Raw genomic sequence first — 12,566 nt, forward strand, 5'->3', positions numbered from 1 at the left:
CCTCAACCATCTTCCCACTATTTCAGAGCGGGGGCTTCTTTGCTCACTGTCTATGAGTACAACAGTCCCCAACCTCTCACACACTCTATTTTTTTTTTTACTCCCACTTTAAATTGATTGTTTCAAAATAAGGATAAGAGACGGTGATGGTTCTCCTGCCATCAAGCCGACAACCTCAGTTGGATCACTGGGACCCACAGAGTGGAACGAGAGAGAGCCAACTCCTGCAAACTGTTGTCCCATCTCTACATGTGTGCTGTGGTATACACACATGCATACAACAAACAAATGTTTTCTTTTTTTTTTTAAATAAAATTAAGGACAAAATTCCCCATAGCGACATCAATTTAAATGGCCTTCCATTCACACAGTCTGAGTGACCCATGGGCTGTGGCACCATCATGTCTCTCTGGCTGGAGAGGGAGGAAGAAGCTCAGGGAGTTGGCTTGAAAAGAGCCACACAACACCCAGGACAGGGACAGACACCACCTAGTAGATTTTATAGCAGCTTTCAGCAAGCTCCTTCTAGTCCAAACTCAGTTGGGCTCCCATGTTTCTGCACAGGCTTTGGCTTCCCCCTTGCTTTGTAGAAGGAGGAGGGTGTGGCCCTGCCTTTCTCAGCATGGTGAGCATGCTGAGTTGATGTGAGCATCCTTTCCACCCACCGTCTCATCCTTTAAATGTTCTTGAGCTGGGTAAGAGAGAGCATTACTCAATAGGGGTGACTTGCCTTACTTGACATCTTTTGGTCACTTGCTCCCAGCCCCTTTTGCATATATCCTGATCCAACCCTCCCATGCTCCTGGGAGCAGTCTCTCCCTTTTGCACTTGAACAGAGTCAGAGAACTTAGATGACATGCCCAAAGTCACAGATTGAAAAGGCAGGATTTGAATTTGCCCCATAAACAAATAGCCTTATTTCTTGCAGAAGGCATCCATCTATATTCAAAGACCTCACTCTTGAAGGGTGTGCTATATCCTCCCCACCCCAGCTGAAGCCTTGTTGTTAAGTAGCTTTTAAAGAATGCAGCGCTCTCTCGCGCTCTCTCTCTCTCTCTCTCTCTATATATATATATATATATATATATATATATATATGAACCTCACTGATAGCCAACTGAATAGCAGAGGTGACTCAGTTTTCTGGAGCCCAGAATAGCCTGGGCTCTGTTCTAAGGTCTGCAACACTCCTAGGAATGGGGCCCCATGGAACCTTGGTCTTACCCTCTTGTGTAAGGATCTGCATATATTCATGACTGGGGAAAATATATATGTATGTGTGTGTGTGTGTGTATATGTGTATATACACATATACACACACACACACACACACATACATATACACTCACTCATGCTCAGAACACAAATAACCTTAGCTGCTTCACACCTACAACAGTTGACTCAGGCATGATGGAGCAGAGATAGTATGAGTACTAGTCTGTCCATCCTTCATTCCTGAGGTGTGCATGCCTCGTGTGTGTGTATGTGTGTGTGTGTGTGTGTGTGTGTGTGTGTGTGTGTGTGTGATGTGGTGTGTAGGAAGGGGTGCACATGCTACCAGTGTGGTCAGAGGACAACTCTGCAGTCAGTTCTTCCTTCCACTCTCGAGTGGCTTCTGGACATTGAACCAAGACTGCAGGCTTGCCTGCTGGCCCACATGTTTAGTCTGTATATGTTGGTGCTTGTCTTGCCCTTGAATCTCCCTCCCTCCCAGCAGCAGCAAAGGAGTCATGGACAGTTGGAAGATTCCTTTCTTTTCCCTGTTGGTTGTATGGCCTGTTTGGCATAGGCACTGTCATAGCTAGAATTTGGCTTTGGATAATAAAATGCGACTGTCTTTTTAATTCCCTAGCTCAAACAGCCAATGCTTATTAGCCAAAACCAGGGAGTGCTGCTATGGCCAGGAGAATGGCGGCCCCTCACCTCTACTTTCCTTTCCTTTGGCAGCTTTAATCGCCTTGATTTACCTCCATATGAAACCTTTGAAGATTTACGGGAGAAACTTCTCATGGCTGTGGAAAACGCTCAAGGCTTCGAAGGTGTGGATTAAGGAAGGCTCCAGCGTCCGGGGCACTGCCCTTCCAGCAAGTTCCGAGCGCACTTTTGCATTTGCCGAGCAGACTTTTGCAGAGCCGGTGGCAGAAGCAGTGGCCTGGCCCGGCTCTGGAGCCCAGCTTGTCTGGGCCCTGCCCAAGTTCCGCCAGGGAACCCAGCCCCAGCTCAAGTGCCGCCCCCTCACCGCCAATTCTCAACTGGTTGCCGTGTACACTGATTACATTTCAGGAGGACGTGTTCTATTTATGTTGTGCCTCTGCAGGCAAAGCCCTTAATAAATATTTTGCATACTTTCTAATGACAATGAATGGAATTAATCACGCTACAGGTATAGTATTACAACTCATGTTTACTTTTTAAAATGATTTAGACTGATTTTCAGATTTTATTTCATTACAATTAAAGATGTCTCATGTACTTGGAAAAGTGAGCATATTTTTTTTGTATTTGAATTTCATATCAAGCTTAATGTCAGTGACATTTTTTTTATTTTTGAAGTACTTTGACACTCCCAGCCTCTACTTTATTAGAATTGGAAGACGAATTTTTCTTCAAAAGCCTTCTACAGACAAATACTTTTGAAAAAACTTCGAATATAACATTAAGCATAATATTTTTTCCATACTCAGAATGAAAATAAACTGGATATTACCTTTTTTTTTGTACAAATTTAGATACTAAGTCCAGGCTGGAAGAATTGTAACATAGCATGATATCTTTGTGTTAACTTGAAAGGAATGACCCCATTGTCCCTTAGAAGTACTGACGCGTGCCATCACGCATTTAAGACAGGTTTGGACTGTCATCTCGCATCAGAAACCATTACAGTTTCCTGTTGCTGTACAGCCTCTTCTGAACTCTCTTCTCTCTTTGGTGTTCATAGAGACATTTCCAATGGCATTGCTTGATTCAAAACCAAGGAAACCAGAACCATTGATCTTCTATCTCTGTGATTGCTAAACAGTAGCCAAATAACCCTCCTTTGCTGTATCTGCGTCCCTTCCGAAGGCACTTTATGGAGGTCACATCTGCTTTTGTGTCCATTTTTTTTTTCTCACGAATATCACTCGTGGCGATTGCTCCTGCCTCCCTGCACAAGTCTGTCCGGTGTGGTACCTATCAGTTGTGAACTTGGCTGCTGGCGTATGAACCCAGATGTGACGCAGAGCCTCTGCACCGATCTTCTCCAACTGTTCTGTAATCTCTACTCAACAATAAGGTTTTACTTACTGTACACTTAACCAAGTTGTGTGACCTATGACCTACTTTGCATGCTCTGATACTGTGTGCCGCCCCCCCCCCAGGTCGTGTCTGTTGTGTGCTAGTTTAAAAGTGACCTAGAAAGCCCAGTGGGAACCACAGAGCTCAAGCTGTCCGCTCAAGTGGTGGAAGAGTGAGGGTGTCTGCAGTTTGTAAGTCTTGTTCTGTTGTGTTCTGAGAAGATGCCTGAGGCAGTATGGGAGTTTCAACACCCCTGCTGTCCCTTTAACTTGTATTGTCCTAGACCCTGTCCTGGAAGTTAGGGGACATGGGGTATTTTTTTGATCTCTTGCCAGTTGTGAATAAGACAGAAAGACTGTGTTCTCTGTTACGTAAGAAGGGTCTTTGGTAGAAGAAATTGCTCGTGTTTACACAGCTGTGGATGCCATGAAGAAGCCGTGGACATTCTTGGTGGGTGAAGCCCTCGACAGTGGAATCCTACCAAGCTGAACGTCGGCTTCTATCCATATGCTATCGAGTAATTATAGAAGCAATTAACACTCGCTGTTCTTGCCTCTGGTGAGATATTTTTCTCCTGTAGTTAACAGATATTGGGTGGGGGGGAGGGGAGATACATTTTTTTAATAACCTTCCAAGTCCAGAACCATCTCTGTTATAGAGTGTGCCAAAGCCTGAGCTAAGCAGTGTATTTTAATCGAAGAAGAAACCAAAATCTATTCTAAGAACTGGGGTTCTATACCTCTGTAGGCCCTTTATTGAACAGCATTATTCACTAAATGCAAAGGGAGCCAGCAAGATGGCTCAGTGAGTCCGGGTGCTTGTCACCTAGCCTGACATTCTGAGTTCAATCCCTGGGACCCACCTGATAGGAGAGAAATGACTTCTACAAGTTGTCCTCCGACCTAATACATTTACAAACAAACGAACAAAAGATTAAAAATGAGAAAAGAGGACTCAATTCTGATCATTTCTAAGCCGAGAGCAGAAAAGACTTCTTAAATCCACTCCAGGGAATACTTGAAGGCAAGTCATTGTGATTAACACTTCAGTTCATTGGCCCATGATCATTTCAGATTTTAACAGCTGTTACTGTTATTGGAGATCGGAGAGTTGGCCTGTTAGAAAGTAAAAAATACAGTACAGCTTCCTGTTCCTCTGGTTTGTGAAGTTTCACTCGTTGCCTAAAATGCCCAATGCCTCGTCTCCAAACCTTGCTGCCCTTGCCTGGTCATCTTTGTACAGTAACTGTAAATGGCAGTGGAGACTATGGTGTTCCTGAGGGGCGCTGGCAAGTCATACTCTGGATCTCCCTACTACCAGCCAGGTGCTGTTTCCTTCTGAGCTATGGAGACCACACTATCCTGTCTCCCTGCAAATAATTGTGGATCACTTACCTTGAGGCTGCAGAGGGGGTTCCAGGACTCTTAATTCACTGTGGAGGGACTTCGAGCATTAGGTGGCTCTCTCATGTTCCTGCCCCTTTTACTCCATGCCAAACCTGGGATTAGACAGCCTGCTGGCTCCAGAGAAAGGTCTTGGTAGGCATTAGTCTATCCTAGGTGTCCCCAGTGCATTGTCCTTGTCTGTCTGAAACACCCATCTCTACCTTCCCTGGCCAGTCCTCTGACGGTTCACAAGGGCCAGAGATATGGACTTCATTTTTGTTCCCAGGACTGATGTAGCTTAGTGGCAAGTGTCTGCCTGGCATGTACTTAGCTGTAGATTTGATCCCCATTGCTGGGACCGGGGAACGGGGTGGATAAGAAATAAAAATTCTGTTTCTGAGGCCCTTTAGCAAGAGACAGAAAATCCTGCCATTCCGGTTTTAAATTATATAAACCAACATGACAAGAACTGTTTCCCCCCAAAAGGCTTCAGCAGCTAACTTTTAGAAGTGAGGTTCAAAGATTCTTTAACCACTTCTGAATCTCACATGGCCTGTTGCTCTTGGTCTTGCTAGACTCCAGTTTGTTCTAAGAGTCAGGCTTATGTATAGCAGCTTCTAGCCGGTTCTCTGTTATCCTGGTAATATTGTTTCTCAGCTCTGAAATTTGAAAGTCTACGAAGAAAGCCTGGGTTCATCAGCTGCCCAGCCCCACCTCTCCACTGAGCGCTCCCCCTCTCCCCCTCAACAGAAGGAAAAAGGCTATCTGTTGTCATTCTCTTCCTGGCCAGTAGGAGTGCTGCTGTGCAGGGTCACTGCCTGCCCTTCTCCCTCTCTGGCTCCCAGAAGATCACATGCTACCTCTGTCTCATTCACAAATTGGGGTATATCCTAAGTCATGTCAAACTGCCGATTTCAGGACTGGGATGTGTTTTAAAAAAAAACAAAAACAAAAAACTTAAACTCCACTTTGTACCTTAGATTTTAAAACTGGGTAGAAATGTAATATACATTGGACCACTTTTTTAAGCCTTAATGAACAGTGTATATACATCTGTGTATGCACACTCCACCCCAGAGTGTTTTCAGTGTGCCAGAGAAGCAGCTGTGGCGTCAGGACATGAGCCTGTCTAGTGTTTCCTAGGAAATGGATAGTTTTCTGTTGGTAGAGCATTTTCTAAGGAAACCACTCACTCATCGCCCACCCTTTGTTAGAAGTGTTGACGCTCCAAAGCACGCGTGTGAAGCACCATGTATCTTGACCGGTTTCATATTTGTAAGAAGCACCGGTAGGAACCTAAGAGCATCGGTTGGAGTGTGACCTCTGATGCCCCTGCATTCCCGCCACTGCGTCTCGGTGTATTGAAAGCCTCTCCTGTGACCACAGCCTGTGTTGACAGATGTCTGTCCCTGTGCAAGCCAGTCTGGGTCTCAGACTCAGACTGCTGTATCTATCCTACGTTGTCACAATTTCCTTCTCTGTTAACTCTGTGACTGTTCTTCCTTTTGCTACTCTCAGCGTAACATATATACATATATGTGTGTGGGGGGGTGGGTGCTATCCAAATATATTTGTATATATTTGTATAGCATTTTTACACTTTAGGAGTAATCTGGAATTCAAAAGGGAACGAGAGCTTACTCCCTTCCACAGTTTCCTCCAAGCCCTGTCCTGAGAATTCTGACCCTCGACACCTGAGAGAACCCTAGAAGGACATTATTAGCTCGCTGTCATTTCTGAACTCAGGATCTGTTATCAAATGAAACATGTTTAAAAAGTGACTCTGAAGGCGAAAAGAGTTGCAAGCATTCCAAATGAATTCTCAGCGTTTCTTAACTTTTTATTATGACCCCCCCTCCCCACCTGCCACACACACACACACCTCCTAACACACAGCTGAGTGCTATTTGATACAATAGTCAAAACCAAACTACCTTGACATTTTTCTAAGACAGCTTAATGGCTGATGCTCGTTTTCACAGCCCGTGGTGGGCTTTAACGTAGCTCGAATCTGGTACACGCGTAAAGTTTTACGGTCAAGTCCTTTTCTTTCTTCTTGAGAGACCTAAAGAGATACTGTAGCTTGTTTTTCTGACGGCAAATGGGAACTGTGACAAAGTGAAGTCCTTGTAAAGCGGTCATACAACTTGTCAAATATTTAATAAAGAATTACGGACGCTGGAACATTTCCTACATACGTATTATGGGTTGTCTGGCTTAAAGCTTCTTCAGGAACGGTTCGTTTCAATCAAGTCAGATATTTAAATGACTGCAGGTTTTAGATGTGGTCATTTCCTTAATCTGTTATACGAGCCCCACCTTAGGGATGGAGTCTGCCCTGGGTTCTCGTTATAAGGCTCATGTGCCCCCATGCACGTGCTGGGTTGTGTCTTTTTTATTAAACCTGAGCATTGCCCGCTTTATACAGCACTCATGGTTTTATCACTCCATCCCCAGGAAAGCAAACTGAATTCACCTCTGCTTGCCAGTGTGCCCCGGACTGAGGGACGGTGAATGACATTAGCAACCAAGCCACGGTGGTTCTCAGAAGATGCTCTGGCTCTCCAGACATATGAAAGGGTTTCCACTAAAATTCAATCTCTTGGGGCTGGAGAGATGACTCGGTGGCTGCTTTTCATTAGCCAATTAGTGCTTTCCCAGAAGTCCTGAGTTCTCTACCGGGGCTCCTTGGGCCCAGGGCTGGAGAGAAGGCTCACTGCCTCAAAGAGTGTCCTTTCAGCACTGCACCTTTGCAGTGGCTGCCCAGAGGCCACCCTCCCTCCAGGTTGTGCCCTGTGCTGTGGTGTCTCTCTGTTCTTTTCTACTTCTGAGCCCAAGCTGGCTCAGGCTGCCTTCCCTCTGGCTGCAAATCCCAGAGCAGGCAGGGTGGCTCTGGAGATATAAGGTGAGTGGAGACTGCCACCTGCACCTCCAGTAGAGTGCCTTGACCCTGCTGAAGACAACCCAAGCTTGTCACCTTAGGGGTGCTGGCCTCAGTCCTTGGAGATATGAACCCTGCAATGTTGCTTCTTGTTGGTGCTGCTGAACTGGCCAGCACGGGAGCTGATGGCCTGTTCTAAGCAGCTCTATAGGCCCTATCCCCAGATTCTGGTAGAAAATCTTTGTCCTGTGTAAAGAAAGGGCTTACCTTACAAATCAGTTCAGGGGTATGGGGGAGTTTAGAGTAGCCAAGGGGTCTAAAGGGAAAGTTCAGATGCGGTAAGAGAAGCCTATTGCTTGGGAGGGACCTTGGTTAGCTGCATAGAACAGCCCCTGGCAACACTCCATCCCTGGCTTGGATTGTCATTCCAGAATGCTCCTTCATGCCACCTCCAAGTCAGTCCCCACCCCTACATCTCAGAGTCCTTCTGAAATTTCCCTAACATATTAGCTTTGTCTTTTCTAGAATTTCCCGTAGAACCATATAACTTACTCTGATGTTTTTTTTTTTTTTCCTAGTTGGGATAGCTGTGACTCTTTAACCTCATTTACTAAACCAGACCTGAGGATGTTGCTCAGTTGGCAGAGTGCTTCCCTCCTATGCACAGAAGTCCTAGGTTTGGGGTCCCATAACTACGTAAAACAGCATAAGCGTGCATGTCCGTAATCTCAGGGAGAATCAGAAGTTCAAGGCCATCTTCAGCTACATGTCAAGTTCAATACCAGTGTGGCCTACTCAAGAACTCATTTCAAAAAAAAAATTTTTTTGTTGTTGTTTTGAATGGGAGCCCGAATAGCATAATGAATGGGGGAGGGAGTCAATTTAATATTCAGATAGTTTACCTATTTCACATGGAGTGGGTCAGTCACCACTTTCAGACTAGATAGTCACCTTGTAGATTTTAAAGCTTACAGTGATCCTGGCCTTCAGGTTGAAATATAGGTTTACCTTGCAGTGGAAGTTCCCAAGGAATCATAGATGGAGTGTGGATTACGCTCCAGATTTCTAGATCATGTCTCACTTCTTCTCTCTGAAAGATCCTCAAGTAAGAGGAAATGAGTTCATTAGGGCAGATTAACACAGTAGCAAGCAGTATGAAGATTGCAGGGGCTTGCTTGACAGAAGCTTATTTCCCACAATCCTTTGCAGGTTTGAACAGGTACTCCCTTCTGTTGTCATTCAGGTGCCCAGGCACCCTCCCTCCTCAGCCCCACAATCCCCACAGAATGACAGAGCCTGGAGAAGGAAGAGTCTGGGGGGTGGGGGATGAAAGCAAACCCCCTCTGCCTAGGTCCCCTGGCCAGAAGCAGGACCATTGCTGTAGCTAAATGCAGAGGAGTCTAGAGACAATCTTGCAGAGATGGTTTCTCCTGGAAACAGAGGCCTTGCCGCCATTCACCAAGCCTCCAGAGTCTTCCGTTTACTCTCTGGGTTCTGCTGCATAGTTCATGGATCTCTGTTTGAGCCCAGTGATGATGTTAGCACGAATTTACATGCAAGGAAGTGAACTTGCAGAGCAGAACTAGAAACCCAGGTTACCTGGGTAAGAGGCCACCACTCAACTACTGACTGTACTACCTAGCTTCCAGCTACTCCACCAAACATTCCAAGGGTAAAAATACCAATCAACTCATTTATACTAGGATGTAAGGATCCAGTTAGCTAGACCCAGAAGTAGTTTTATTTTAACAACTCCTAAAGATGATGCTTAATTCAAAAAAAAAATATTTTTTAAATCGAAGTTATGCCCTTTAGTTACCAGGACAGTGAGCAGAGAAGGTTTTGGTGGACAAAGGGGTCTATTTCTGCCACTAAATCATTGCAAATATGAAATATCTACACAACTTGAAAGACCCTGTCCCAGATGCTGGCCTCCAGCATGAAGCCAGGGCCTCCCAAAGGACATGTAAATACCCTTTTGTGCAACAGAACAAAGAGCCAAAGGGGCTAGACATGGAAAACTGGAATTTCCACTCTGAAAAATGCTTGGTAGGGGCACCTCACTGTTGTATTTGTAGAGGAGTTTCTATCTGATGACAAATTTTAGATGTTAACTTGTATTTAAGTACTGCTGGAAGCCTGGCACGGGCTATGCCTGTCACCTAGCTTTTCCTTTCAGTTCAAGGCCTCTGCCCCAGAGTCCTCCTCCTTCAGTCCTTCCTGCTGGGCTGCAGTCTCTCCTTGGCCCTCTGTCCTCTTCTGCATGGTCTCTTTACTTTAGACATTCCTTTGCTGGCTCGGCAGTGACGTTGGGAGAGGCCGGTGGACATGTCATCCTCATATATCGAGTGTGTAAGCAACAAGCCAGGCCTTTGAACCCTGGGCTCCAGTTAAAAAGTAACGCACTAAATGCTGGATCAAGAGGAGACAAATATTAGCTTTGGAGGCGGAGAGCCTCATCATTGAGAAATGTCTGCTGTTGGCAACAGGAAGAGAGCAATGGTCACGCCAGAGTGGGGGGTCCAGATTCCTGCAACCTTAGGCTAGACACTCTATTCTTTTATTTAAAAATAAAAGTATTTATGTTCAGGTGTGGGAGGGGGACTCACCACACTGGACATATGGAGGTTAACGGACAACGTGTAGGTGTTAGTTCTGTCCCTGTACAATGTGGGTTTGGACCAGCAGGCTTGACAGCAAGTACCCTCACCAGATGAACCACCTCTTGGCCCAGACACTGTATTCTACAAGTTGAACATTGAAGCGGCCAGTCCTTAAGTTCCCTCCTAGAACTCCCTTGATCTGAGAGCCCCAGGACTGTCCTGTAACGTGACCACTTTGTGCCTCTGTCCTTTGTCACCTTGATTTGGCAACCCAGTTCTGTCACTTGTTTGCAGCCAAGCTCTGCTGCCTGCTGGAAGCTTCCATACATCTTCCCACTCTCCTGCCTACTGCCTGAGTCACTGGAGATGTCTAGGAGGACAGCAGAGTAGCAGGTCTCCATGGATCAAACCCAACAGCTCAATCTCAGCCCCGGGCCCCAGAGACCACTCCTACCATGCTTCTCTGTGGTTTCCAATGACCCTCCTTATTTCATATGTCACTCTCAAAATGTCCCTACAAGCCTCTCCTCTCAAAATATACATGTGCCCACAGGTTGTCCTTAGTAGGCTTGCTCTCTCCCCATTGCTCTCCTTCCCTGCTACCTCTCTTTCCCTCACAGGTCCCTGGGGACTGTCACATCTATCTCTAGCCCCAACCTCTCTTCAGTCTCTCATCTCCAAAACCCTAGTAGACACTATCAACAGACATCTCCAAGTCACTCAAACTCCAAAATGTAGCCCTGACACCTCACACCAGAAACTCCATCAATGGCCTTCCATGCATCTTTGATCCCCAAGTAAGAAGTATGGCAAGGTAGGGTTCCCAGGACATCCCGTGCTTGTGGGCACCAGTCATGTCAGCAATGAAGGAGAGTAAGACAACACCTTTGTATCCCAGGTCTGAGTGGAGACAAAGAAGTAACATGTAAGTAGATACAATGTATGTATGTGGTGTTACTAATGAAGCCAAGGCAGACAGAGGCTGCAAGTAGTGTAAGTAGCCTGAGTTTAGATCCTATGACAAAACAGGTTGGAGACCTCGAAGCAGTGAAAGAGCCAACTATGGGTCCACTGGAGCTGTGTATGAGGTTGAGGAGCCCCCTCAGCAAAGGCCCTAGGTGGAGGCAGAGAAAAGGCATCTCAGCTAGAGCCCACTTAGAAAGGGAAACCCAGAAGTTTGAGTAGGGCCAGGCTAGGCCTTGCAGGATTTTCATGTCATAAGCACATAAATGGTATTAATGACTTTTAATTTTTCATATTTAATGTTTGGGAGACAGAGGCCTGCTGCATAGCTTAGATTGTTCTAAAACTTAAAATCCTCCTGCCTCAGTCTTTCACGTTCTGAGATATCATGTATAACTACACACGATAGCATAAACAGCATTTTAAACTTCTATGAGGCAGAAGTGGGGGGCGGTGAGACAAAGCCAGAGGAGTAGCCAGAGAGGTAGCAGAGAAAGCAGAAAAGAGTGCATTCTGGGGACTGAGGTACCGGCATTCATCACCGGCAATGGGGAGCATCTGTGAGTTCTGATGGCTGCTCAGAGAGACAAGAGCTTAAGTGGCCACGGTAACTGGCAACAGTTTGGCCCAGTGACCTTCACAGGAACGGCTTGGTCAGTATGCTGACAGTAAACACCTGATGAAAGAGATCTCTGCAAGAAGGGGAGAAGGCACTGGGTCAGCAGGGACTTGTACAACAGATAGCACACCCTCGCTCCTTCTTTCCCCGCAGCCTTCGACCTCACATTCTTCTGCACGCTCCACCCAAGTGTGACAGTCATGACAGTCACCTGATGACAGTGTCTCACTATCTCTCTCCTGATTCTCTCCTGTGCCCAGTTTGCACACAGTTTCCAGTCTAGCCAGAATTTGCCATCCACCTGCCCATACAGAGACTTGCCAGTATCCACTAGGGAAAACCTGAAGCCCTTCTCCATCTTCCTACAGAATTCAGAAGGCACCATCAGGACTTAGCCCATGCCATGGTTCCTTCCTGCTTTGGCTCGCTCTACAAACTCTCCAAAAAATGGACTTCCCATACATCCAAACCAAGCTCCTGTCATCTCTCCAATGTCACTTTATCCCCCAGGCCTTTCTGATTACCCACTAACTGAAGCGCCACACTTCTTTGGACTTGTAGACCTTTGTCCCTTCACACCTGTAGTCTAATTGTCTCAGTCTTACCCGCCACCAACAGCAGACTAGGAGGGGTCAGCCATTGCCTCCATCCCTGGCTTCTCAGTGAAACTCAATTTCAGTGCTTTGGACAGTGGGAAGTAGAGGAAGACATTGGCTACAGTCAGGATATGGGGCAGTCTGGATTTCAGTTTTAACGGGTCTGCCTTACCCTTTCCTGTGTTTTATTCCTCCTGAATAAACCGTCAAGCCTGGCCAAGCTGCCAAAGACCTCCACCATGT

The 12,566-nt window shown here is 46.1% G+C and overlaps 1 protein-coding gene across 12 annotated transcripts in view; it reads left to right on the plus strand.

Annotated features, from left to right (window-relative positions):
• The window catches only part of Nedd4l (NEDD4 like E3 ubiquitin protein ligase), a 323,858-nt gene extending 321,377 nt beyond the window's left edge, over positions 1-2,481 (plus strand). For 6 of the 12 annotated variants that reach the window (XM_029471742.1, XM_029471747.1, XM_029471748.1 and 3 more), the window contains one exon: positions 1,948-2,050. In XM_029471742.1, coding sequence (XP_029327602.1) covers positions 1,948-2,050 — 103 coding nt within the window. Of the gene's footprint in view, positions 1-1,947 lie in introns of all 12 variants that reach the window. The other 6 variants (XM_021151067.2, XM_029471743.1, XM_029471746.1 and 3 more) reach the window with 3 other exon arrangements.
• Positions 2,482-12,566: the final 10,085 nt, after the last annotated feature.

Source organism: Mus caroli, chromosome 18 (genome assembly GCF_900094665.2).
Source record: "Mus caroli chromosome 18, CAROLI_EIJ_v1.1, whole genome shotgun sequence".
Lineage (NCBI taxonomy): Eukaryota > Metazoa > Chordata > Mammalia > Rodentia > Muridae > Mus > Mus caroli.